Below are 25,320 nucleotides of genomic sequence, written 5' to 3'. Positions count from 1 at the left end.
TTGAATCCAGGGAGCAGGGTGAGCTCTCACTGTTAGCCCCAGTTTCTGCTAACCTAGCTGTTTGATCAATAGATACTGCTTTGGCGGGAAGGTAACGGTGCTCCATGCAGTCATGCCGGCCACATGACCTTGGAGGTGTCTGTGGACAACGCCGGCTCTTCAGCTTAGAAATAGAGATGTGCACCACCACCCCAGAGTCTGACACGACTAGACTTAATGTCAAGGGGAAACTTTTACCTTTATGTGTGTAGAAGGGGCCTCAGAAGCTAAGAGGATTAAAGAACATACATCTATAAAACCCGTCTCAAATGTCTCAGGAGATAGGGCTAGAGTCACCTTGTAGAGTCTCAAAGAAATTCCCCCACACATACACTTACATAAACAAGGTAAACGATTTTATTCAAAGTATCATGTGCTTTTCTTTAGAAAAACATAAAAAACAACAGCTAAAAAAATTACGTTGCCCAGCAGCTAAGACTAAATTTTGTCCAGGAAAGTTTGAGGAGGTCATATAGTGAAGGAAATGTTGGACACCACCACTAAAATTACTATTCCAATACTCAAGTCTTACGAATAGAAGAATCCATGGAACTGTTGTTTTCGTTGCTGCAACAACATCAAAAGCTAACACTCTAACAGGGGCACAAGGCTTACTTTATTTTAATTAAGAACATCTTACACAATGTCATCCCCTGAAAAGGGGTTCCAAAAAGCATTTTACCTCCATTCCAGTGTGTTTTAAAAATCTACCCCACTCCAGACACTTACAAGCCTTTATCCATTAGTTATGTCAGTCATTCATATGTCACCGTTTAAGAATAAAGCCCCTCACCCTCCCAGCCAAGATTTATTTTACCTGCTTGTTGGAAACAAAAGAGAGAGCCAACCTGTTTCCAAATCAGGATACATCTATTGTCAAAAGATGCACTTGTTTATTTCAAAAAAGATCTCATTGCTGACAACTGTTAACCTTAAATATATTTTGCTTTTGTTTGGAAGACTGAATCACTATATCCTTCCAGATATTTCAGGACTGCAACCTCCATGATTGTTCAACATAGACTATGCCAGCTAGGGTCAATGAGAGTTGAAGTTCACCACCACTTTTCTAGTGAATTTAAATGGTTCTTAAGAGACTTAAAACTAGCATGATGACATAACTTCATCCACAACTGTGAGAAGAAGTCAGCTGCTTCAGAAATATTCTCTTTCAGCACACCGCTATTTCTAATCTTTTTTAAAGCAATTAACACAAAAGGAGCTTAAAATAGGCAAATATAACAGTGAGAGAAAGAAAATAAAGTTACATGTTCTTCTGAGAATCCTGGGGAGACAATACACCCATGATGTTTAAGAGATGTTTTGGCTTGAGAAGCTGCAATTACATCCCTATGCCTCCTGCACTCATGGTTTTAATGGCCTCACCATAAAGCAGCTATGATTGTCACGTCCCGTGGAGAAAAAAATGAGGGTATGAAATGAAAAAATAATCTTGAAATAGGACTGACTGTAGATTAAGATTCAGCACCATCATTCTTGTAGTCATGGTGCAAAAAGTGAAAGCCAATTGTGATTATTTTTCTTTGGGATATGCTTCTATAACCCAAGAACCCTGAATTATTCAGTCCTCAGTAGCCAGTGGCAGTAAAGCTAAATGATCGGGCATTTTTCCCTCCCACTAGGCGCTTCTTGTTGTTCTTAAGCTTTGAACTGGTTCCAGTTTCTTGAGGCCTGGCACATTCCAAAGACAGGTCTCTTTTCATGGCCTGCTCCTTTTTGAAGGTCTGAGCTAGACGGGCTGCCCTCAGTTCCCTGTGAAGGAGAAGAAATAATAAAGAACAAAATCATCCCAAGGACATCAAAGAATTGGAATGAATATTTCTCACTGATGGTGTTTCCAACAGGCATTCCAGTTTAGGAAATCAGAACTGAAGGGATCTCATAGGGCCAAGACAAAGGAAGGTTGAATGTGTGCACAAGTATGATTGCAGGAAGTATCTTTGCTTTCCAAAGAAATAGGACGATGGACACGTCTATCCTATCATTTCCTGAAGCAGCCAGAAGGTGAACAATACATGTTAAATCAGAAGTTGTAGGATTATCCATGCAGCTAACACTAGTTGTAGTGTGTGACTTGACCCTGGATAAGTTACACGCCCTCAGCTCCAGGAAACCTTGTGATAGGTTTACTTTAGGATCACCATAAAGTGGAAACCACTTGACAGTACACCGCAACACCTCCCCCTCCCAATTATTTTTGTATTTCCCCCTCACTACACTAATAGAACTTTAAGGTGGCAAATTAAAATGGAAAAAGTCAAACCATGTAGTGTGTCATAAAGAAGAAGCATTTCTTCTTTGGCCAGTGATATACCAGTTCCTATCAGACACCATAGCATCTTGGTTTGACCCTGTTGAAGGACTTTACCTTTCCAGCATAGCAGTTTTGAACCTCTCCACATTAAGCTGCTTCTGAAGTTGGTCAGCTTTCCCAATAGAAGGCCGGAGGATAGGGTGCTTGGTTAGTGCAGTGGCTGATGGCCTCATAACTGGGTCAGGATGAATCATAAGCTGAGATCAAAACAAATAGGAGTGAGAAAGAAGTATGTTTCATACTACTGCTGAAATAACCAATGCTATTTTCATATTCCCCAAAAAGGAAGCTCACCTTGAGCAGTTCAATAAAGCCACGTGACAGCTGCTGTGGGATTGCTGGAAGGTTGCCTTTGCGGATGTGGTGCCACATGGTACCATTGGCAGGTAATGTCCCACAACCAGCCGCTTGAGCAACGGTTAAAGCAAGGGCAAAGATGTCTGCCTTGGGCAGATAGCAGTATTGCTGTAGAAGAATAAGGAAAACGAGGTTTTACACCACAAGACGTAACAACAGTTTTTCAAGGACATAAATGTTTTTATAATTAAAGACCCAAGTTTAGAATACACCAGCCTATATCCAATGGGCAGCCTAAACCACAACAGATCCACTGAATCAACAGGAACTTGGTAAGCCTCTGTGGGAAACATGATACTGCACTATGCAACAGTTTGATCCAGAAGGACTCATATGTTCTTACCTCTTGCAAGATTTCATTGGCCAAGAACTGGCAGTCTCCTTCCTCCACTTGTGGAGTAGCTATGGATGTCACATGTCCAAGGTCACCTAATAGAGAGAAACTAATGAGTTAGTTTACAAATGTAAGTGCAAATTCGACTAATCAGAGTAGCCAGAATTCCCTAATAGTAATAAATGCAAGATGAAAGATTTAATAAAAAAAATATTTAATTGCTTTAACTGACATGATGTGTGCATATCAATCAGACAATTATGGAAGCCATACAAATGGAAAAACCTTTGCTTAAATGACTAGTTAAGAATGGGTAGGTTTTTCACCAGAAGTAACCAGTTGGCCATATCAGCTATGCATGAATAGCTGCAATGTGCACTACTGCAAAGACTAACCGCAGTGATGAAGTTACCAATCTCCAGAATGTTCAAGACGCACATATGTATATAGTGTTTTGCAAATGAAAAGGTAAACCTTAGGAAGCCTGGATCCTAAAACAGAAGTGGGCAGAGATTAGGCCCTATATTACCTCCAGTGTTAGACATAGTGGTTCTAGGTACTAGTTACTGGAAAACATGGTCAAAGAATTTTGTGCACATATTCTGCTGGTAGGCTTCCCTTAGAAATGGAGTTGGCTGTTCTGCTGCAGTATGCTGGACTAGAGAGGTCTCTAGTCTCATATAACTAGACCAGACATCATCAAACTCCATACCTCCAGCTGTTTGGGCCTCCAACTCCCAGAATTCCTGACCATTGAACAAGCTGGCTAGGTTTTCTGGGAGCTGGAGGTCTAAACATTTGGAGGGTTAGAGTTTGAGGATGCCTGAACTAGACCCTCCTGAAGTTCTTATGCTGTAGGGCAGTGGTTCTCAACCTGTGGGTTCCAGATGTTTTGGCCTTCAACTCTCAGGAATCCTAACAGTTGTAAACTGACTGGGATTTCTGGGAGTTGTAGGCCAAAATACCTGGGGACCCACAGGTTGAGAACCACTACTGTAGGATATGGAAATATGGCCACATTCTGATTTTTACTGAATCAGTTTTGTACAGAATCATCACACCATGATGCAACCTCCCACTAAACCAGTCATGGGCAAACTTCGGCCCTCCAGGGGTTTTGGAATAGTCCAGAAAACTTGAAGGGCCGAAGTTTGCCCATGCCTTCACTAACCTCATTTTCATAGCTATCTGTTGAGCAGGCCCCACATACAAACTTTGGAGCAAGTAAGTTCTACAGAAGGGAGGGAAGAGATATAAGAAGCAAGGAGGGTGACCTTAGTTCAAGGGAAATTCAGAAAGCATGAACTGGAAACCACTTTGTGCCATGCTCTCCAGAGGCATAAACAAAGTTAAGCTACGAACCAATTTTATATACCACGCTAGAAGAGGCAAAGGAATCATCTTCACTGTCACTCTCCTCCACACCCGCAAGTCCAATCAGCTTGTGACAAATAAAGATATTGCCTAAAACCAATAAGAAACAAGAATAGTGAAGCTTGCAATGTTCACAGAGATGAATTATATCTGCAACAAGCAATACTGTTTGCATTTCACAAGCATCTATCTACACATTGCTAGGTAATGGTTGACAGCTCTTTCTCTAAGGGAAAATAGGGGACTGTGGAAGATCCTATCATGTAGGCAATGAATTTGCTTTGTGCTAGAGCTCTGGCTGATTTTATGGCTCTAACTATCATGGCCACGAAGTCAAAGAAACATAAAAGAGCTTTCTGCTGACCAAAATATTATAGGTCCTTTTTTGTAAGGCTTCTCATAACTATAAGGTTGAAAGCACTATTTTTAGACCTTCTAGTCAAGCTCAGTGTGTGCTTTTGGGCTGCATTTTGCTGAATTCTCTTCTGAGAGTTTTCAACTTAACCTTCCCATGCTTTAGTCTAATTATTCTCTTAGTGTAGAGAATCCAAAGCTAGATGGCTGTCCAGATTGTCCTTTAAGGCTTCTGAAAAGAAATGAAGACAAACAGCTCCATTGCATTGTAGGGGGAAATTATTATCTATACAAAACATATTTTGTATAGAGAATGTCCCAGTTTCAGTCTCCAGACTTTGTAGATAGAGTCCCAGTGAGTCTGAAGTCTTGGGAAACTTCTGTCAATTGAGTGTTTAAAGTATTGAACCACTGAATCAATGGTCTAAATATAAGATTTGTTCCTACTAGCAAACTATCTCTGTTCAAATCTTGCAAATAACACACTATGAGAAGTTCGCCTTAATGTCTCCATCAGGTAGAAACAACTTTAAGACACAAAAGAACAGCAAAATGGCTCAATTAGAAGAGAGGCTTATGTTTCCTTATTGCCTCGAAGCAGATCTAATTGAGTTTAGCAATGTAGCGATGCTGTGTCAAAGCAATTTCAGTCAATGCAACTCAGTTGAAGCTTTTCAGGGTTCTGTATCAGGATAATGACACACACACACACAGCCCACTGCCCAGTGTATTCAGTAGACATGAGCAATCCATGGTTCTAAATGATTCTAAAGTATTTACAAAACTAAGGTTCTGATGGTGAAAACTAGGGTGCTGGTGCTTTGCTTCTAAAGTGTTGCTAAAGTTCTGGTGGTGAAAAATTCAGAATTCTTAACAAAACTTTCAAAATTTTGTTCTAAATGGCAGCTCCTAATTGGTTCTGTCATAAAAATCGCCAATAATGAAATAATAAAATTTTGAAAGTTTTGTTAAGAGTTCTGAAATTTTCACCACCAGAACTTTAGAAACACTGTAGAAGCAAAGCACCAGCGCCCCCTAGTTTTCACTGACAGAACTTTAGTACCATTTAGAACCATGGATTGCCCATGCCTAGTATTCAGCTCACTTTTCCTCAAGTGCCAACCACAACTATTTGACACCCAGTGCATTATAGAATAGAGGGGCTTACTGGGCTTGATGTCCATGTGCACTAGACCAGAAGAGTGAATATATTTCAGCCCCATGGAGACTTGTAGCAAGATCTCCTTCAGCTCTGATTCTTTGAAATAATCGGCAGTCTTCAAGTTCTCCAAAAGCACATCTTGAAGGCTACCACCTGCAAAAAACCCCAAGTATTAACATACTACCAGGGCCTCGGTGTCCTGCAGTATCCTTTCTATCTGAAGCAATCTATTCATTTTTATGCTTAGGATATCTACATACAACACTTAAATGGTAATATCATGCTATCCAAGTGTACTTAAGTGGAGCAGGAGACGGGACAGGGGAAATTGTAACGTTTCTTGAAAATATATCAGGTTTCATGTCTCAAGAGTGTATTCTGTACATGGTGTTCCAGACCCATCAAGTAGCATAGTAGTTCTCAAACGTTGGTCCTGATGATACTTGTAACTTCAGCTGCTGAAATTCAACCACTTACTAGGCTGGCTGGGACTCTTGGGAGCTGAAATGCATATCTGGAGGACCAAAGATTGAAAAGCACTGGTGTAGCACATTTACGGTACTTAACAGGGAGTCATAGCCAGTTCTGGTTCTCAGAGTGTACTAGGTCTATTTTGTTTTGATTTTGTTTTCCATTGTTAAGGACTGACATAAGCATTCAGGTATGGAGGCTGAACAACTTACAATTTATAATCTAGCAGCAAGTTATTTTTCCAAGCTCTGATCTTTCAACCAATGGTTGAGCTTGTTTCCCAAAATCCATCAGAACAAGATTTTACAAGAATAATTAATAAAAACTGTGCTGAGGATATGTACGGTATTAATTTGGTATAAAATGCCATTTTTAAGCACTGTACTGAAGTGATTTGTTCCATTTTGATAGTTTTGACCTGAACATGATATTCTACTCCTAGCCAATAATGTACTGCCACCTATAACTCATTTTCAATTTTTGGTATATTTTGGAAACAAACTCCATAATTGTACTGTACTGCAGTTTCACTCCGCATTGACATTCAGTATATATTATTAACTAAGTAAAGCTGCATACATTTCCACACAAATATCCCTAAAATCATATATCCTATATCCAGGGGTTCACTTACCTGTTATTTAGGAGCCCCCAGTGGCTCAACCCTTGTGCCGGCAGGACTGCTGACTGAAAGGTCAGCGGTTTGAATCCAGGGAGCTCCCATCTGTCAGCTCCAACTTCTCATGTGGGGACATGAGAGCAGCCTCCCACAGGATGGTAAAACATTTGGGGGTTCCCTGGGCAATGTCCTTGCAGACGGCCAATTATCTCACACGAGAAGTGACTTGTAGTTTCTCAAGTCACTCCTGACATGAAAAAGAAAAACCTATCTGTTCCTGCAGAGGAAATCTACTAGGTCCTCCAGGCAATTCTTTGTTATTCTTCCCCAGAAGTTACCATATAGTTGCATGGGATGTTCTAGCAAATTCCTATAGATATTTGGGAATCTCTGTGTCCTCTGAGGCAACTATTATGGTATGCAGGGACTGCAAGGGAGATAATTTAATGGCATTGGATTATATTCTTTGCTTTTAAAGAACCATGGTCTAGCCAGGGAATTTATCCCCTGCAATTATGAAAGGGCTACTGTATCCCAAAGCTGAGCAAATATTGGAAAGGTGGAACACCTTCTTACCATTGCAGTGTTCATTCTGAATAATCATGTGATCATCTTCTGCCCAAGCTGAATAGTAACGCACCACGTGAGGGTGATGGCCAAGCACTGCATGGGCATAGACTTCTCGCAAAGCCATTTGCCTGCAAAGAAAGAAAGATAAAACAAAGGCACCCATTCAAACTGTGATACCATTACGCTTTTAGGGATTTGGATAGAAGACAATTTATAGGGGCCAAAAATAAACATATATAAAAATATTTATCAAATACAGTTATTGTGGGGAAATTCATTGATACAGGTGGTAAACTTAGCACGACTCACTGAATGTTAGCCTTCCTGTCATTCCAACTAAGTTTCTTCATTTATTTATTTATTGTATCAGAAGGAAACTGAGAATACAGTTCAAATGTATTTTAAAAACACTTAAAAAAAACCTTGGTATTATCATAGTATCTTTATTAATAGCTTGTGAGAACAGGAAGGTCTTTAGCTGCTTTTAAAAAGATGTCAGGGAGGGAGGGAGGGAGTTCCAAAGGGTTGGAGTGGCCACTGAGAAGACCCTCTCTCTTGTCATCACCACCAACAACAAACAACAGCAAAACTTTATTTATATACCGCTCTATATCTTTAGAGCGGTTTCCAAGTAACACAATCAAGACATACAGAGTGAACAACATTAAAAAAAACAAGACAATATAAGCATAAAAAAATCACAATAGTACATATATTTAAAATAATCCTGCCTGTTCAAGGCGATTTAAAAAGGCTGGGCCAAGGCTAGTGCAAACTCAAAATTTCTAGAGGGTCCGGGAAATTAGGTGCAGTGATTACTCCAGATGCAGACTGTGGCCAGGAAATCAGAAGACGCTTACTTCTTGGGAGGAGAGCAATGTCCAATCGCGATAAAATAGTAAAGAGCAGAGACATCACACTGGCAACAAAGATCCGCCTAGTCAAAGCAATGGTATTCCCTGTAGTAACCTACGGATGTGAGAGCTGGACCTTAGGGAAGGCTGAGCGAAGGAAGATAAATGCTTTTGAACTGTGGTGCTGGAGGAATGTTCTGAGAGTGCCTTGGACTCTGAGAAGATCCAACCAGTCCATCCTCCAGGAAATAAAGCCCGACTGCTCATTGGAGGGAAGGATACTAGAGACAAAGTTGAAGTACTTTGGCCACATCATGAGGAGACAGCAAAGCCTAGAGAAGACAATTATGCTGGGGAAAGTGGAAGGTAAAAGGAAGAGGGGCCGACAAAGGGCAAGATGGATGGATGGCATTCTTGAAGTGACTGGACTGACCTTGAAGGAGCTGGGGGTGGTGACAGCCGACAGGGAGCTCTGGCGTGGGCTAGTCCATGAGGTCACGAAGAGTCGGAGACGACTGAATGAATGAACAACAACAACAACAATAGGAGGAAGTGACCAACTGCATTTGCGATGGTGGCAGCAGCAAGAGAAGGGCCGTACCGGAAGATCTTAATGTTCAGGCAGTTCGGTATGAAGAGATGCGGTCAGATAGATAAGTAGGACCTGAACCATTTAGAGTTTTAAAGGTCAAAACCAGCACCTTGATTTGGGCCTGGAAACATATTGGCAGCCAGTGCAGGTGATTTAGCAGGGGGGTGGTATGTTCTCTGGGTCCAGCACCTATCCATAACCTGGCTGCAGATCTCTGAACTACTTGAAGTTTCTGAACACTCTTCAAGGGCAGTCCTGCATAAAGATCATTACAGTAGTCTAAATGGGATGTAACCAAGGCATGGACCACCATGGCCAAGTCCAGCTTCTCAATGTACGGTTGCAGCTGGTGCACAAGTTTTAATTGTGTGAAAGCCCTCTTGGCCATTACCGACACCTGGGCCTCCAGACTGTGGACCTGTCTCTTCAGGAGGAGTGTGACCCCATCCAGCACAGGTTGCCACCCTATACCCTGATCTTCCTTACAACTGACCAGAAGTATTTTTCCATTAACTGCCAATTCCTGGGTTCTGTAAGACAAAACTATAGAAATTAAACTAGAGTCAGAGTGCTACAATTGTGTAGAGTAAAAAGACTCAATGTGAAGAATAAGCTTTTTTTTTTTTATCTTTCTCTTTGAATGTATCTTAACTGGATGTCTCTACTTCTAGTATTATGGAACAGGGGAAAAAATCTCCCTACCATTTTCTCTACTTACCTTTACTCTTTTGACTACTATTCTACATACCAGAAAGAAAACCTGTTTAGAGGAGATGCAAACTAATATGATAGGTACAAAGGCAATTATTGCCTTTAAATGCACATTAGAAGGACATAGTCATGGTTGCCCATACACATACCTGCATGGTCATCCATGTGGAAGACATGCACAAGGGTGGGTTTCACTTACTCATCTGAGGATCCAGCAAGGGGCCTCTTTGAGCGCTTGATGGCATAAACGCACCCATCCAGCCTTTTGATGCACTTGTATACTGAACCAAATTCCCCCACACCAATTTTCTCCAGCTCCAGGAATTCCTTCTTGTAACGAGAAACCATGTTGCTTTCACGCAAAAGGAATCTCTATAGGAGGATAAGGGGGGGGAAAAAAACTCAAACATGTAAGTTAAAGACAAATTGTCTCTCCAAGAGACTACCGTAATTCAAAATATTCATTTAGGTTCCTCTGTGGTTATGTCCAATATTTTTTAAAATATATACAGATGGAATGAACCACCAGAGTTTGTTTTGCTGGAAAAAAACTAGTGTTCTGCATGACTTATTGATGAAACATTAATATTTTAAAGAACAGAGATATAGACTAAGATAGCAATATAAGTAGAACCAGGGTGCATCTACACTGTAAAATTAATGCAGTTTGACACCACTTTAACTGCCATGACTCTATGCTATGGCATCTTGGGAACTGTTACTTTACAACAGTATTTCTCAACCTTCTTAATGCTGTGACCCCTTAATACAGTTCCTCATGTGGTGGTGACCCCCAACCATAACATTATTTTAATCGCTACTTCATAACTGTAATTTTGCTTCTGTTCTGAATTATAATGTAAATATCTGATGTGCAGGATGTATTTTCATTCACTGAACCAAATCTGGCAAAAATACCCAATACACCCAAATTTAAATACTGATGGCTTTGGAGAAGGAGGATTGATTTTGTCATTTGGGAGTTGTAGTTACTAGTGTTTATTGTAAACCTGCAATCAAAGAGCATTCTGAACTCCACCAACAATGGAATTGAACCAAACTCGGCATACAGAACTCCCATGACCAACACAAAATACTGGAAGGGTTTGGTGGACATTGACCTAGAGTTTTTGAAGTTGCAATACATCCAGAGAGCACTGTGGACTCAAACAATGATGGATCCTGACCAAACTTGGCACGAATACTAAATATGCCCAAATGTGAACACTGGTGGAGTTTGAGGGAAATAGACCTTGACATTTGGGAGTTGTAGTTGATGGGATTTATAGTTCACCTACAACCAAAGAGCATTCTGAATCTCACAAACAACAGAATTTGGCCAAACTTCCCACACAGAACCCCCATGACCAACAGAAAACACTGTGTTTTCTGATGGTCTTTGGTGACGTCTCTGACACCCCCTTGCGACCCTCCCAGGGGTCCCAACCACCAGGTTAAGAAACGCTGCTTTACAAGATATTTAGTCTTCCCTACCAAAGTGCTGGCACTTCACCAAACTACAAATCCCACGATTCCATTGCATTGGCCCATAGCAGTTGAAGTGGTGTCAAACTGTATTAATTCTACAGTGCAGATGCACCCTAAGACTGCTTAGTTTCTGTCCATTCTGTCCATTCCTAGAAAGGTTTCATGCTGTGGAATCAGTTTGGGTTCTCACCAGAAGAGGGCAATGCTGCTTTATCATTTGAGGATTCCTACTGGGAGACCAAAATCCATTTTGTAAACAGTAGTAATTGTGCTTAGCACTGACTCAAGGAAAAGGGAGCCAGATGAGAGATTTGTGCAGCAGAACATAGGGACAGGCAACACTGCGGGAGATATTTATCTAACATTCAGTTAGGTTCTCTGCTTCTCTACCCCCCTCTCCCCCCACATCCCAGCCCCAGCCCATGCAACAAGCTTTGTCTTCATTAGATTTTCAATTAGAAGCTTGTGATTGCTTAATTTCTCCCCTGGTAGCCTCAACAACAACAAAGCCAAGACAGTTGGTGGTGATAATGGTAAGACAAAAGCATTTAGAGCCCATCAACATGTGCAGAAAAAATAAGAACGATTATCTAATCCCACTAGATCCTTCTGTATGTGTGTGCTTGGCCTTACAGAGACATAAATCCCTCCATACAGAAAGCTACACTCAATAGAAAGGTTTTGAATAGACTAGCTTTTCTGTTGTCTTACAACGCCCCTTCATAATATGTCACAACAGCTTTCTACACACTCAGGTTTACAGGGCAAAGAATACACGAGGACACTCGCATTCTGGAGTGATGCCCTTCCAGGAATACATTCCCTGTTGCAATGCAAGTATTCCAAATCCATGTTGCTTTGTCGTATCATCATTCCTGTCCATATGCCTTTGTTATTTTGAAGCTATTATTGTTATGAACCTGAATGAATGTGTCAAATTAAACAAATATATCTGAGTACATGCGATCTTGAAACCAAGACTTATGAGGAATAGCTTGGGAAGCTGGATGTGTTTGACTTGGAGATTACTGAGGGGTGATATGATGGGCATCTTTCAATAGCTGAAGGGATGCCATGTAGAAGAATAGTTCTCAGCATTTAATCTGTATATTTGGGATTCAACACACAGAATTACGGGCCATACTGGTTGAGACTTCTAGGAAGTTGAAGTCCAAAACATTAGAAAGACCTAAGGTTAAGATTCACTAATGAAGAAGACAGAACTCATTTGTGTTCTGCTGCCCCAGAGTTCAATTGGTTCAATGTTCAGCCTAGTATAGGAATGGGTAAAACTTTGGCCCTCCAGGTGTTTTGGACTTCAACTCCCACAATTCCTAACAGCCGGTAGGCTGTTAGGTATCGTGGGAATTGAAGTCCAAAATACCTGGAGGGCCAAAGTTTGCCCATTCCTGGGCTAGTAAATGAACCAATAGATTCAAATTACAAAAAAAGATTCTACCTAAACATTAGGATGAATTTTGAAATGGTAAGTGCTGTTCAACCGTGGAATAAACTGCCTTGGAGACTGGTGGACTCTCCACTTTTGGAGACCTCTCATCAGAGAGTGCTTTAATTGTGTAGTCCTGCATAGCAGGTAGTTTAATCAGATAATGCATAAACACAAGAGAAAGTAAATATCAAGCAATAACCAATAGCAGCAGCCATCAGTTCAGCCAAATGTCTTTCCTCTCCTCCCACTCATCATTAACTTGCCATAGACCTGGGAGAGGTCTTCTAAAAGACTGATCTTCCAGATATTCTTGGGACTTCACCTCCCATAATTCTGCACTATTGGGTGTGCTGGAGTAATGGGCATTATAGTTCAGCAGCACCAAGATAGTCAGATGTTATCCACCTTCAAAGATTAATTGAAGGAAAGGTGGGGTAGTTGTACATTGAGATTCCAGGATGGCATGAAGAAGGGTGGAAATTTGTTGCCCTCTTTGATGCAAAGCAGTGAATATCAATGAATCCACCCACAATCATAGCCACAGAAAAATAGTTTCCATGCTCTGTATTTCAATAAGGCTGCAAATGTGTTTTGGTTCTGCAGCTTGAAGCTTTGTAAGTAATGCTGTAATATTTCAATGAGTTATTTCATTGTGCCCGTTTCATTTTCATGTCCTTTATTTGACTAAGCTTTCTTAAAATATACTTATTGGTTTTATCTGACATTTTAAAATTAAAGAAGGCAGTAAGCCCTTATGATTATGTTCTTGTAATACATTCTTTGCCCACTGCTGTAGGTTACCAAGCTGCTTTCTCTTTGACATATAGAACTATAGGTACTGATGCACCTGGGCAAACACACTACTCACCTTGGCTGGCAAGCCAAGCTCCAATGGACTCTCTTTTTGGCTGGGATCATCCCTAAAACAATAATATGAATCTCATGAATGGCTTCCTAGCATTCACAGATAGTCAACAAGCCTTCAATTTCACCATTTAAATATTTAAGCACGAGCTTCAGGAACTACTCAAACTTTATAAAATATTTATACAGACATGTCTGCATGTAAAGTGAACAGAAACCACAAGAAAATTCAGTCTAGGACCACAGAGGCTACAGCCTTCAACTTGGGTGATTCATATTCTAGTTTGGGATCAATTCAGATTCCTCCTTAATGTGCAAATTCTTGATATCTGGGGAGACAAGGAATATAGTAGTATGTGATTTCAGCAAGGGAAATCCATTCTCGTTGTAAATCCAAGTCTCTAAGCTGACTTGGAAGAAAATATTCACACAATTTCAAACAGATCTATAAAGGCTCTATTCAAAAGCAAGCCCCCTTTCTCCTTTATATACGCAGATGAAAAAATATGATAGATTTGAAACAAAATATAGCTCCCCAAAGCTCTTCTAAATAAGTGTGAATTTTTATAGCATATATTCTTTTGTTTTTAAGCTACTGTTGTCATGGATAAAAATATGGTGTATGGTTTGAATTTTATTTATTTTTGTGTCAAAAGCATTGCATAAATAAATATAAAACTCATAAAACAGAGGAAGCACAACATTTTTTGGTTTGAATGGAATTGTATGAAAGGTGTATAAATGGGGCCTAACTTGGCTGAAGACATAATTCTAAAATATTGAGGCCTGGAAAAAACTACACTCAGGAACTGTAAATAAAAGTTGCTTACATTGATGAACTGTGGCAATGATTCACTATTGAACTTTTGGGGGAAAACAATGTGTTTACATTATCAGGGACAATGGTTCTTTAAATTAAGAGAGTGAAAACCTGGCTCTTCGAGCAGGCATTCGGAACCCCGGAATAGATAGTCAAGCTTGAGATGGAGAATGACCCAGGAACGGCCAAGACGATGAAATGGACGAGGATTGGAATGAGAGGATATAGCTCTTTTTAAATTGTCATTGCACTGTCTTTTTTGTATAATTGCACTTAACTGTTTTTGCTTTTGTATTGTATTGATGGCATCGAATTGTGCCGATATGTAGACCGCCCTGAGTCGCCTGCGGGCTGATATGGGCAGGATATAAGTGATGTAAATAAATAAATAAATAAATTAAGGAAATGTTTACAAGGTTTCTTATGTTAAGAAGGAAGTCAATACAAGGCTTACATTTACCAACTTCTGTCCAGGAAGAGATGAAGCCAGAATGTTTCAGGCTTGGAAAATTATCTATCATGCATTTACAACTTTGGAACAACATCAGCAAGAAATATTGCTATATAAGAGACCTTATTACAATCCAAAAATTGTGGCAGCTGTGCTGTTCATCCACCATGCTCTATTGAGAGAGATGGTGTACCTTGGGAGTGTCAGATCTGCTATGATAAGGTGATATTCTGGACACTTGCCTCCTTTTCTCAAGTCTGGTCGCTGCCTCCTTCTCAGGTTGCAATGACTGCGTTTTTGAAAAGCTTTGGAGTTTTGGAAGTTTTGGAACTGTGCATTGGAAGGCTGCAGGGAAGCAATCTGACCTACATGATGTTCTTCTCCATGAGACAGTAGGAGAAATGGTGATGTTAGCCTTTGTTTGTTAGCCAATATAACTATAGGTGGTTTGTGAATTCAATGTAGAATCTGTATATGTGTCCAATGTCATTATTTGTGTATAAGTGTAAAAGTTCTGATACCCCTTCTCTTACTGGAAAATTGAAATAAAAGAACCTATGCTTTAAAATCATTGAAAAGTTCTTCATAACACTGTTGCCTTTGTAACCACTCATTCCATTCTTTGGGGGGGGGGGGTATTTCTGAAGATCTTACTTACTTACTTAGGCGATCCCTCGTTGGACGAGTAAGATGGTCTTCCATTATGGATTTCCTTGTGGGTCCGTAGGTGGCTGTGGAGCCCTATTCTTGCTCTGCATCTTCTTCCGCAGTGAGGGCATTGGTTTCCAGGTGGAAGGCGTTCCCGGTCGGGGTTGGCTTGACGCGCCTTCCTCCTGGCACGTTTCTCTCTTTCACCCTCCACTCGTGCCTCCTCGAATTCTGCAGCACTGCTGGTCACAGCTGTCCTCCAGCTGGAGCGCTCAAGGGCCAGGGCTTCCCAGTTCTCGGTGTCTATGCCAGAGTTTTTAAGGTTGGCTTTCAGCCCATCTTTAAATCTCTTTTCCTGTCCACCAACGTTCCGTTTTCCGTTCTTAAGTTCGGAGTAGAGCAACTGCTTTGGGAGACGGTGGTCAGGCATCCGGACAACGTGGCCGGCCCAGCGGAGTTGATGTTGGAGGACCATCGCTTCAATGCTGGTGGTCTTTGCTTCTTCCAGCACACTGACGTTTGTCCGCTTGTCTTCCCAGGAGATTTGCAGGATTTTCCGGAGGCAGCGCTGATGGAATCGTTCCAGGAGTTGCATATGACGTCTGTAGACTGTCCACGTCTCACAGGCATATAGCAGGGTTGGGAGGACAATGGCTTTATAGACAAGCACCTTGGTCTCCCTACGGATGTCCCGGTCCTCAAACACTCTTTGCTTCATTCTGGAAAATGCTGCACTTGCAGAGCTCAGGCGGTGTTGTATTTCGGCGTCGATGTTGACTTTGGTGGAGAGGTGGCTGCCAAGGTAGCGGAAATGGTCCACATTTTCTAATGTGACACCATTAAGCTGTATTACTGGCATTGGAGAGGGATTGGCTGGCGACTGCTGGAACAGCACCTTGGTTTTCTCAATGTTCAGTGACAGGCCGAGCTTCTCGTATGCTTCTGCGAAGGTGTTTAGAGTGGCTTGTAGATCTTCTTCTGAATGCGCACAGACGACATTGTCATCAGCATACTGGAGTTCTATAACAGATGTTGTTGTAACCTTGGTTTTGGCTTTCAGTCTGCTGAGGTTGAATAGCTTGCCATCTGTCCGATAGATTATTTCCACTCCGGTGGGAAGCTTCCCATCAACAAGGTGAAGTATCATAGCGATGAAGATGGAGAATAGAGTTGGGGCGATAACACATCCCTGTTTGACACCGGATTCCACTTTAAATGGGTCACTTTGGGAGCCACTGCTGTCCAAGACTGTTGCCATCATGTCATCATGGAGGAGCCGCAGGATGTTCACAAATTTGTTAGGGCACCCGATTTTGTGGAGGATGGTCCAGAGAGCGCTGCGATTCACTGTGTCAAATGCCTTTGCAAGGTCGATGAATGCCATGTACAGGGGTTGGTTTTGTTCCCTGCATTTTTCTTGGAGTTGTCGTGCAGTGAAGATCATGTCCACGGTTCCTCTGGAGGGGCGGAAGCCGTTCTGGGATTCTGGGAGGGTGTCTTCTGAGAGGGGCAGAAGGCGGTTTGCAAGGATTCTTGCGAGGATTTTCCCAGCGGAGGTTAGAAGGGAGATACCTCGATAGTTTCCGCAGTCTGTTCTTTCCCCTTTTTTGAAGAGGGTGATGATGGTGGCGTCCTTGAAATCTGCTGGGATTTTCTCGGTCACCCACACTTTTTCTATGAGCTGGTGGAGTTGGTGTGTTAGCTCAGGTCCTCCCTCTTTAAAGATTTCAGCAGGGATCCCATCTGGTCCACTGGCTTTGTTATTCTTCTGTTGGCTGATGGCATTGCTGACTTCTTCCAAACTAGGCAGTGCTGCAAGCTCATCCCTGGTTTGTTGTTGTGGGATCTGTGAGAGGACCTCGTCGGCCACATTGGAGCTGCGGTTCAGGAGGCTTTGGTAGTGTTCTTTCCAACGTAGTGCAATTGAGTTTTGGTCCTTCAGGAGTTTGGTTCCATCTGATGAGCGTAGAGGCTGTATGCCATGGTTTCTTGGTCCATAGATGACCTTTGTGGCTTTGAAGAATCCCTGAGCATTATGGGTATCTGCCAGGTGTTGGATTTCTTCGGCCTTCTTTGTCCACCAGATGTTCTTGAGTTCTCTTGTCCTTCTTTGGACCTCAGCTTTTGCACTAGCATAGATCTTTTTCTTAGCAGCACAGTTGATGTCTCTCTGCCATGCTTGGAAGGCTTTCCTTTTCTTGTCAATTAGCTGTTGGATCTCGATGTCATTTTCATCAAACCAGTCTTGATGTTTCTTGGCTTGGTATCCAATAGTTTCTTCGCAGGCTTGGATGATGGAGGTCTTCAGTTTGTTCCAATGTTCCTCAACATTTTCGGGGTGTTCTGTGGGTAGATGGTCCTTGAGTGCTGTTTGGAGATGGGCTCGCCTGGAGGGCTCCTGAAGGGCTTGGGTGTTCATTTTGCGCCTTGTCTTCCTTCCTTGGAGTCTGCGCTTGGGGGCGATCTTGATAGCCATCGAGGATCGAATTAGCCTGTGGTCAGTCCAGCAGTCGTCAGCACCTATCATGGCTCTTGTGAGGAGCACGTCACGGCGGTCTCTGGCGCGTGTGATTACATAGTCTAAGAGGTGCCAATGCTTTGACCGGGGGTGCTTCCATGATGTCTTGAACTTGTTTTTCTGGCGGAAGAGCGTGTTGGTGATGACAAGGTTGTGCTCCGCACATTTGGTGAGAAGCAGGATGCCATTTGAGTTGCTGTTTCCAACCCCGTCTTTTCCTATGGTGCCTGGCCACAGGTCGAAGTCTCGCCCGACTCTTGCATTGAAGTCCCCCAGGAGAATGATTTTGTCCTCCTTAGGTATCCCCGATAGGACGGTGTCCAGCTGACAGTAGAATTTCTCCTTGATGTCTTCGTCAGCGTCTAGTGTTGGTGCATAGGCACTTATGATGGTTGCCCGTTGGTTTTTGGCAAGATCAACTCGGAGGGTGGAGAGACGTTCGTTGATACCAGTGGGTGCTTCGGACAGATGTTTCATCAGATCATTTCTTATAGCGAAGCCAACTCCGTGCATTCTTTGGTCTTCTTTGGGCAGTCCCTTCCAGAAGAAGGTGTAGCCTCCTTTTTCTTCTTTCAGCTGTCCCTCTCCTGCTCTCCGGGTCTCCTGAAGGGCTGCTATGTCGATGTTGAAGCGTCCCAGCTCCCTTGCGATGATGGCAGTTCTGCGTTCGGGGTGTTCACTGCCACTGTTGTCTATCAGAGTCCGTACGTTCCACGTACCGAAGTTCATTTTTCTTTTTTGGCCGCAGGGTGGTGACCCCACTGGACGCGGCAGTCCAGTCAGGGATGAGTGAGGCAGACTATGTTTGGGGCACCTTTTCTAGCCCCCTCCCCATGTGGGGTGAGCAGAGTGGGTCCTCAATAGGGCTGCTCAGTCGTGGATACAGCTGCCGAACTACTCAACTGCCTCGGACCTTGAGGTAGAACGACTGAGTCCGTACCCACCGCCCATGTGCCAGTCTGTGACTAGGGGCTTCCAGATTTCACAGTCCTGCCCCCGTCGCCACTCGCTGATCGCCATGGGACTTTGGTTGGTTGGTTTTTATTTTCTGTGGAAGACGCCTGTGCGTGGATTTTTTTAATGTGTGGAGGTCAGTGCACAACTGATCAACACACAGACTTCACAGAGTGAGGTTCCACTGGTGATGTAGTTTAACACAATGACCGTGGCTTCTCAGTCTGTTGCAGCCTTCTTCCGCCTTCGCAGCCGTTGTAACATGTGCCATGTTATCCTCCGCCTGCTCCGCCGTTGAGGTCTTTGGGTCTTCGGACTGTGCTTGGTCTGGGACCTCCCCCGCAGCCACTCCTGGGAGTGCACGACTCCAGTTGTTGTGCCTACAGGTTCATCGGAACACGCAAGCCCCCTCACCACGACAAGGTGACAGTCCATCGAGGGGGATCTACTGAAGATCTATTGAGTTATTATTACTATTATTATATTTATACCCCGCTTTATCTTTCCTGCAGGAGACCTAAAATGACTACAATTTTTAAAGGGCATGGTTTGTTGACGTGGTTTGTGCTATATGGACTGTTGCTCTAGAGACCAGAGTTCAATTCCTCACACAGCCATTGAAATCCACTGCAACTTTGGGTGAGTCACATACTCCCGGAAATCCTCAGGATAGGAAATCCCCAGGATAGGTCCACTTTAGAATCACTGTAAGTCAGAATTCCCATAATTCCCAACCAACATGGTAAAAGCTGCCTTCATTTATCAATTCAGCACTCACTAGATTTTCTTGTAGTCAAAACAAAGGAGCTCTCTTTGTGATAAAATGATGATTTGAAAAGCTTCTGGAGAACCTCTCCACGAGGAACTGTGAAAAATTGAAGAAGGGAACCCTCTAGTTCAATCCCTGCTTGATACCGGAAACCCAGAACTAGAGACATCTTTACTTCCATCACAGAAGTAAGGATTAGAGCACTGTACTAGGAATGGGAAAACTTAAATTTAAATTCAACTGAAATTCTCACTTAGCCATAAAATTTGAGCCAGGCATAATAAAATAGCTGTTGCCAGGCAAAAATGAAGGAATGTACCATATCCAGCTGAGTAGCAATCATTTAAATTAGAATGGCCTCCATTACTAAACTTCTCAGTGAAAAAAACCCATTAAACTCTAAAGAAACCCAAGAATGGTGTGGAGAATAGTTTTGGAAGGTGCCATGTAAGGTAAAACATTATTTTTGCCCAAGTTGTGAAAGACACCTGTTTCCACAAAATGCAATTTTCACTTGTTCTGTATCTTGCATTCAGTATGTTGAGTTTTGGATTAGTCATTGCATGGAAAGGACAAGCTGAATTTGCAGGTCTGATTACTGAGATATGCATCTCTGAGAAAATCCTATTGTGGGATGAAAAACATGGTCATCTTGGGGAATACACCCTCATCTTTATTTGAAGTATGACTCCAGAATAGTTATTCTACCATTCCATTTTGCACTCTAAGTTAGATAAAATATCTTAAGTTAGAAAATACTCACAGCTCTCCTCTAGTTTTCCTCTTCCCACTGGGATGGAAAGCCATCTGTCTATATGAATCAGGTGTAAAAGGATTAATATTAACCAGAGAATTGGAGGGAGGCTCCTCAGAATCTGTACATGAATTGAACCGCAAATTTCTTATCCCTTTGGGGGAGAATTTTCCCACCGGTGAAGGGAAAGCTGTCTTGCTCAGGAGACTCTAGAAAAAACAGATAGAGAATCCAAGAATGTGCAAAACCATTATTTATACAACTGCTTGAGTTGCAAATAAAAATATCTTTATGACAACAAATATTTGTTTAAAACAATGATATATTTGACTCATTAACAAGAAAAGTTCCAATAATAATTTATCATTTATAGATTCACAAAACTAGACTATAAATTTGAGGCAGGGACTGTCTAAAGATCATACTACACAAAGAGAGTGGGGAAGGAAAAAGAAAACACCAGAAATGAGGTGTTTTAAATGTTATACCATTAAGACCAACTAACCTTACCTCAACCTAAGACATATATCATGGCTTTAATGCAGCAGGCAGCAGTTTGCCTTCTTTTTCAAATTAATACTTGTGTTCCCAACATCCATGATAAGTGCATCATGTGTTTTAGCATGTATGCCAGAATCCAAAATGCTAATATATTGTAAATGTAATTTATAATATATGTCTGATTGACTTTGTCCCTCAGGCCTTGTGCTCTCTTTCCAAAAGGATGGAGTCAGCCAAGTAAAAGCTTCTGGGAAGATTATGACAAGGAATGAAGCCAATAAACTACGAGTTAAGCAAAACACTGATGGCCCCAGAGCCCCTCATCTCCAGGGTGCTTACCTTCCAGATACTGTTGGACTACCAGCATTTTTCACTATGGGCCCTGCTAGCTAGGGCCCATAGTGATTGGAATTGCAGTCTAATAAATAAAGAACTAATTCACACACATTATTCATTGATACATCACACACTCCTAGATACTTGGGAAGTGTCCGACATGTAATTGAATATAAAAGCCAGCATAATGATCTTGTTTGCTGTGTACTAATCTTGCTGTGTATCAAACAACAACAACAAACTTTATAATGCGCACCTATTTCCCCAAGGAGACTCAGGGGTGGTTAACCCTGGAAAGGCTTCACAAGTTCCTCCCCTTGCTCAAGAGCAAGGCTGGCCCTGTTTTCCCATCAGTTGCTGTGTGGTCAGGATTTTAATGTGGGACCTTTTTCATGCCAAGACCTTCCAACTGAACTTGTCTCTGCCACAAGGTGGACCAATCAATACAAATTGCTGTTGGAACATCAAAAGTCAATTGCCAGCCTCATCTTCCTGTCAAGAAGGATCTTTTGTCAGCCACTGAAATTTTTAAAATTAGAGAAAGTCAAAAAAAGGTTCGCACTTTACTATGCTACTGTCACTGCAGGATATTCTGGGCAACAGAGCTCAATATGGAGCTACAGATGCCGGTGAATTCCTCCCAGACATCCATCTTAACAAGCAGGAAGATGAAGGGGATTTTCTAAATTGTTCCATTTCAGATTTTAAAAGAGCAAAAAACACAATTAAAGAATCAATCAGGATTGTGTCTTTAGAGCCTGCAGAGACTCTACATCCAGCCTGGGACAAGAAAGTGACAGCAGCTGCTTTGAAGAAAAGCTGTTCCTACAACGGTGCTTTGACAGTTTTAATAGTTAGGGGAAAAATACATATTGTACCCCTGTGCTCAATAGGAAACTCAGAAATTCATCTGCTATTCCATAGTATACTAGGAAAAGTGAAAGTATAGAGGAGCAACCTCAGATCACCTTACTAGAAAACATATTTTGGAGAACTACAAGTCCAAGTGCTCTGTTAACCAAAATTGGCTGGGGGGAATCCAAGAGCTGTAGTAAAAAATAAAAGCGGCTGTTTCCCACTCTGCAATTACACAGATTGGCCCAGAATGCAAGTAAAGATCCTCAAAACCTTTCTATCCAAATCAAAGGACAAGATGGCACCCCACTCTCATTTGATGTGGTAAAGATGGCAGTTGGATCATATCTCTACACTGGTGATGAGGCAGTACCTTCCACCTGAAAGCAATAGCTGGGGGAGTGCTTGATAGACCACGTCCTTCAACATCTTTCCACCACTCTTTATCATCCAGCATCTTCCCATTTGAGATAGCTGCCTTCCCCTTCCTGACAGAAACTGCCCTGCCAACAGATTCATCTACACTGTAGAATTAATGCAATTTGGCATTATTTTAACTGCCATGGCTCAATGCTATGGAATACTGGGAAGTCTAGTTTGGTGAAGCACCAGGGCTCTTTGGCAGAGAAGGCTAAAGATCTTGTAAACTAGGGAAGGAAAGAGATCCCTCTCTTCTTCCATAACCAGAATATAACAACATTGGGTTTTCTGTGTCAAAAGCTGGAGGAAGACAACAGCCTTGTAATATAAATTCCGTACGAAGTCATACTTTCTTTAGGTACAGTCAGAAAAATGAAGGGTAAGAAGATGCAATCAATTTGTCAGCTTAATCTCAAGGTAGGCTTTGATTCTTCCTGCAGCTCTCAGCCTGGACACACTATTTAATTTTACTTTTACCTGACACTTTGCTGCTCAAGGTAGCCAGCACCACCACTCCCCATGAACAACTCAAGTCAAGATCCATAATATCAAGAGCCAGCCAAGTTATTTTTGGTATGTGGGGCAAAAATCCAAAAACACATGGACCTCTCCCCACTTCCTTTCATTTAACTCTAGATCTGCTGCTTGAAGCAACTACTTTGGTGCCCTGAATGGTACAGATGACTCTACTTACAACAATTAAACAAAGGCGAACGCTTTCTTGGGGAACCAGACATTTCTACCTCTAAGGTTCATGGCAAGAACAAGGCAGACAAATAGGTTCAGGAGAACGAAATAACTACAAAGATTTGGAAAAAGTCACATTAAAAACAGTAAGTTCATTTGGCACCATACAATTATCCACACCCTATACTGAAGCTAAAGGTTTGGAGTGTGCTTCAGAGCATACTTTGGATACTTGACACATAAAAGTAAAGCACAAATATTTTGGGTTACAGCCAACATCAATCCTATTTACAACAGAGCCATGAAATGAACTGAGTGGAAACCAATTTGAGTGCCTTCAATTTCAGTGTGTCTGGGTTTGGTAGGGTATATGTAGGACTTCATCCAGTACTACTGCTCCTGCCACTTTACCTTTGGGGTGTTGGGGGTATCACAAAGCTGCAGCTTTTGCCATGTGACATAGTGCAAAGGAGTGTCAGGGTAGTTCTCCAAAGGTGTGATGTTCTTTCTCCGAGATTCCTTGCCTTTCCTCACAGGAGTTGCCCAAGACTTTGGGAGATCCTGAGAGAAATCTTCTTGTTGCTGTTGCGGAGTTACAGGGACTGGACAGTTCGACCGCCAGCTCTGAGATGCCCAGTTTTTCTGTGGAGTGACATGCCTCACTTCTTCCTCATGCATGCTGTTATCCTCTTCTAACTCTGTGTCCTCTCCACAGCTGGAAAAATCCAGCTTCTGGACAAGTTGGTTACTGCAGTCCCAGTCATCCATGGCAACTACAAAGAAAAAGAAAACATGCAATGACATATATGGTGGAGGCTCCTTCTTTAGAGGATTTTAAACAGAGGCTGGATGGCCATCTGTCTGGGGTGTTTTGAATGCAATTTTCCTGCTTCTTGTCAGTGGGTTGGACTGGATGGCCTATGAGGTCTCTTCCAACTCTATGATTCTATCTTTTAACAGCGCCAAATTGAAAAGGACAGATCTAATGAATCCTTTGTCATCTCGGTTTCTCAGAGTGTTCTACTTCTATCACCCTTTGTTCTCAAGTCACTTCAGTTGTTGCAATCGAAATTCAAAGTGCAAAGTAATTTGCACTCAACGAAGGGTGGTTCCACACAGGCCTTTATCCCAGAACCATCCACGTTTAAAAACACGGATGTTCCTGGGGGCCTGTTTACACACACCCCAGAAAGCGCTTGCTTTCTGAGGTGGGTGTCCAGATGCTCTCGTGGGACTGGCCGGCAAGAACATCTGGAGGCCCTACCACCCTTCATCACAGCCCCCAAACCCTTTTGAAAAGTAGGAAAACTTACTTGGCCTCCAGTAGACTGTAGCCAGAGTTCTCCCAGCATGTAGAAATGATGCATCAGGAGAACAGGGGGATGGGGAGCATTCCCCCCCCCCACACACACACACACTCCTGGCGCGTCATTTCTACATGTCAGGAGAGCTCCGGCTACAGTCTACTGGAGGCCAGGTAAGTTTTCCTTACTTTTCAAAGGGGTTTGGGGGCTGTGGGAGTGGGTGTTCCCAGAGTTTTCTGGACTAATTTAGTCAGGAACACTGTGGGAATGGTGTCTGGACTGCAGTCCAGACACCAGAAATAGTGGGTTTATCCTGCACTTTCCAAGAAGGTGTGGAATAAATCCACTATCTAATTAATTCGCTACAAACCAGGATTTTCTTGGTTTGTGGTGAATTAATTTGGGTTTGTCCAGGACATCATCTGGATAGCCCCTTCTTTATTGTGGGAGTTACCATGATAAAGGGCGTGTCTGGATGCACCCTAACTCAGGGAGGAAGGGAGAAAATCTTTGCTTCTCAGTAGGTTCAAGCATAAGCAAACTGCTGTACCATCTAGCTTTTCTATTCTTTCTCCTTAAGCAGCTTTTGGTACTTCGATTATACTGATGCTACTTGGTTCCCATTCTCATCTGTTAAATGCTGGAGGGTATACAATGTAGACACAAGTCTTTATAGCCATAATCTATACCTTGCCTCCCCCTGCCAACCAGAATTGAGTGTTTGGAAAT

General features: G+C 42.3%; 1 protein-coding gene across 1 annotated transcript; it reads right to left on the bottom strand.

Moving 5' to 3' along the window:
• Positions 1-477: 477 nt before the first annotated feature.
• On the bottom strand, positions 478-24,060 carry WEE2 (WEE2 oocyte meiosis inhibiting kinase). Its single transcript, XM_060779703.2, has 11 exons — positions 23,699-24,060; positions 20,498-20,697; positions 13,579-13,630; positions 9,972-10,144; positions 7,622-7,743; positions 5,962-6,108; positions 4,428-4,529; positions 3,075-3,160; positions 2,669-2,839; positions 2,429-2,571; positions 478-1,812 (listed from the first exon to the last, which is right to left on the bottom strand). The coding sequence occupies exons 1-11, from the start codon at positions 24,053-24,055 to the stop codon at positions 1,629-1,631; spliced, it is 1,737 nt and encodes a 578-aa protein (XP_060635686.2). The 5' UTR covers positions 24,056-24,060; the 3' UTR covers positions 478-1,628.
• Between the last annotated feature and the right edge of the window lie 1,260 nt (positions 24,061-25,320).

This window comes from Anolis sagrei, chromosome 5 (assembly GCF_037176765.1).
Source record: "Anolis sagrei isolate rAnoSag1 chromosome 5, rAnoSag1.mat, whole genome shotgun sequence".
In the NCBI taxonomy this organism is placed as follows: Eukaryota; Metazoa; Chordata; class Lepidosauria; order Squamata; family Dactyloidae; genus Anolis; species Anolis sagrei.
This window is presented reverse-complemented; position numbering and strand designations above follow the sequence as displayed.

What these genes read in the sequence shown, in the direction of transcription:
- WEE2 (XM_060779703.2), bottom strand. Translation starts at nt 24,055, where the DNA reads ATGGATGACTGGGACTGCAGTAACCAACTTGTCCAGAAGCTGGATTTT. An exon ending in ATACCCCCAACACCCCAAAG is followed by an intron (nt 20,698 to 23,698) that starts GTAAAGTGGCAG and finishes TGTTTTTTCTAG; the next exon opens with AGTCTCCTGAGCAAGACAGC. An exon ending in CCAATGAAATCTTGCAAGAG is followed by an intron (nt 2,840 to 3,074) that starts GTAAGAACATAT and finishes ATTCTTCTACAG; the next exon opens with CAATACTGCTATCTGCCCAA.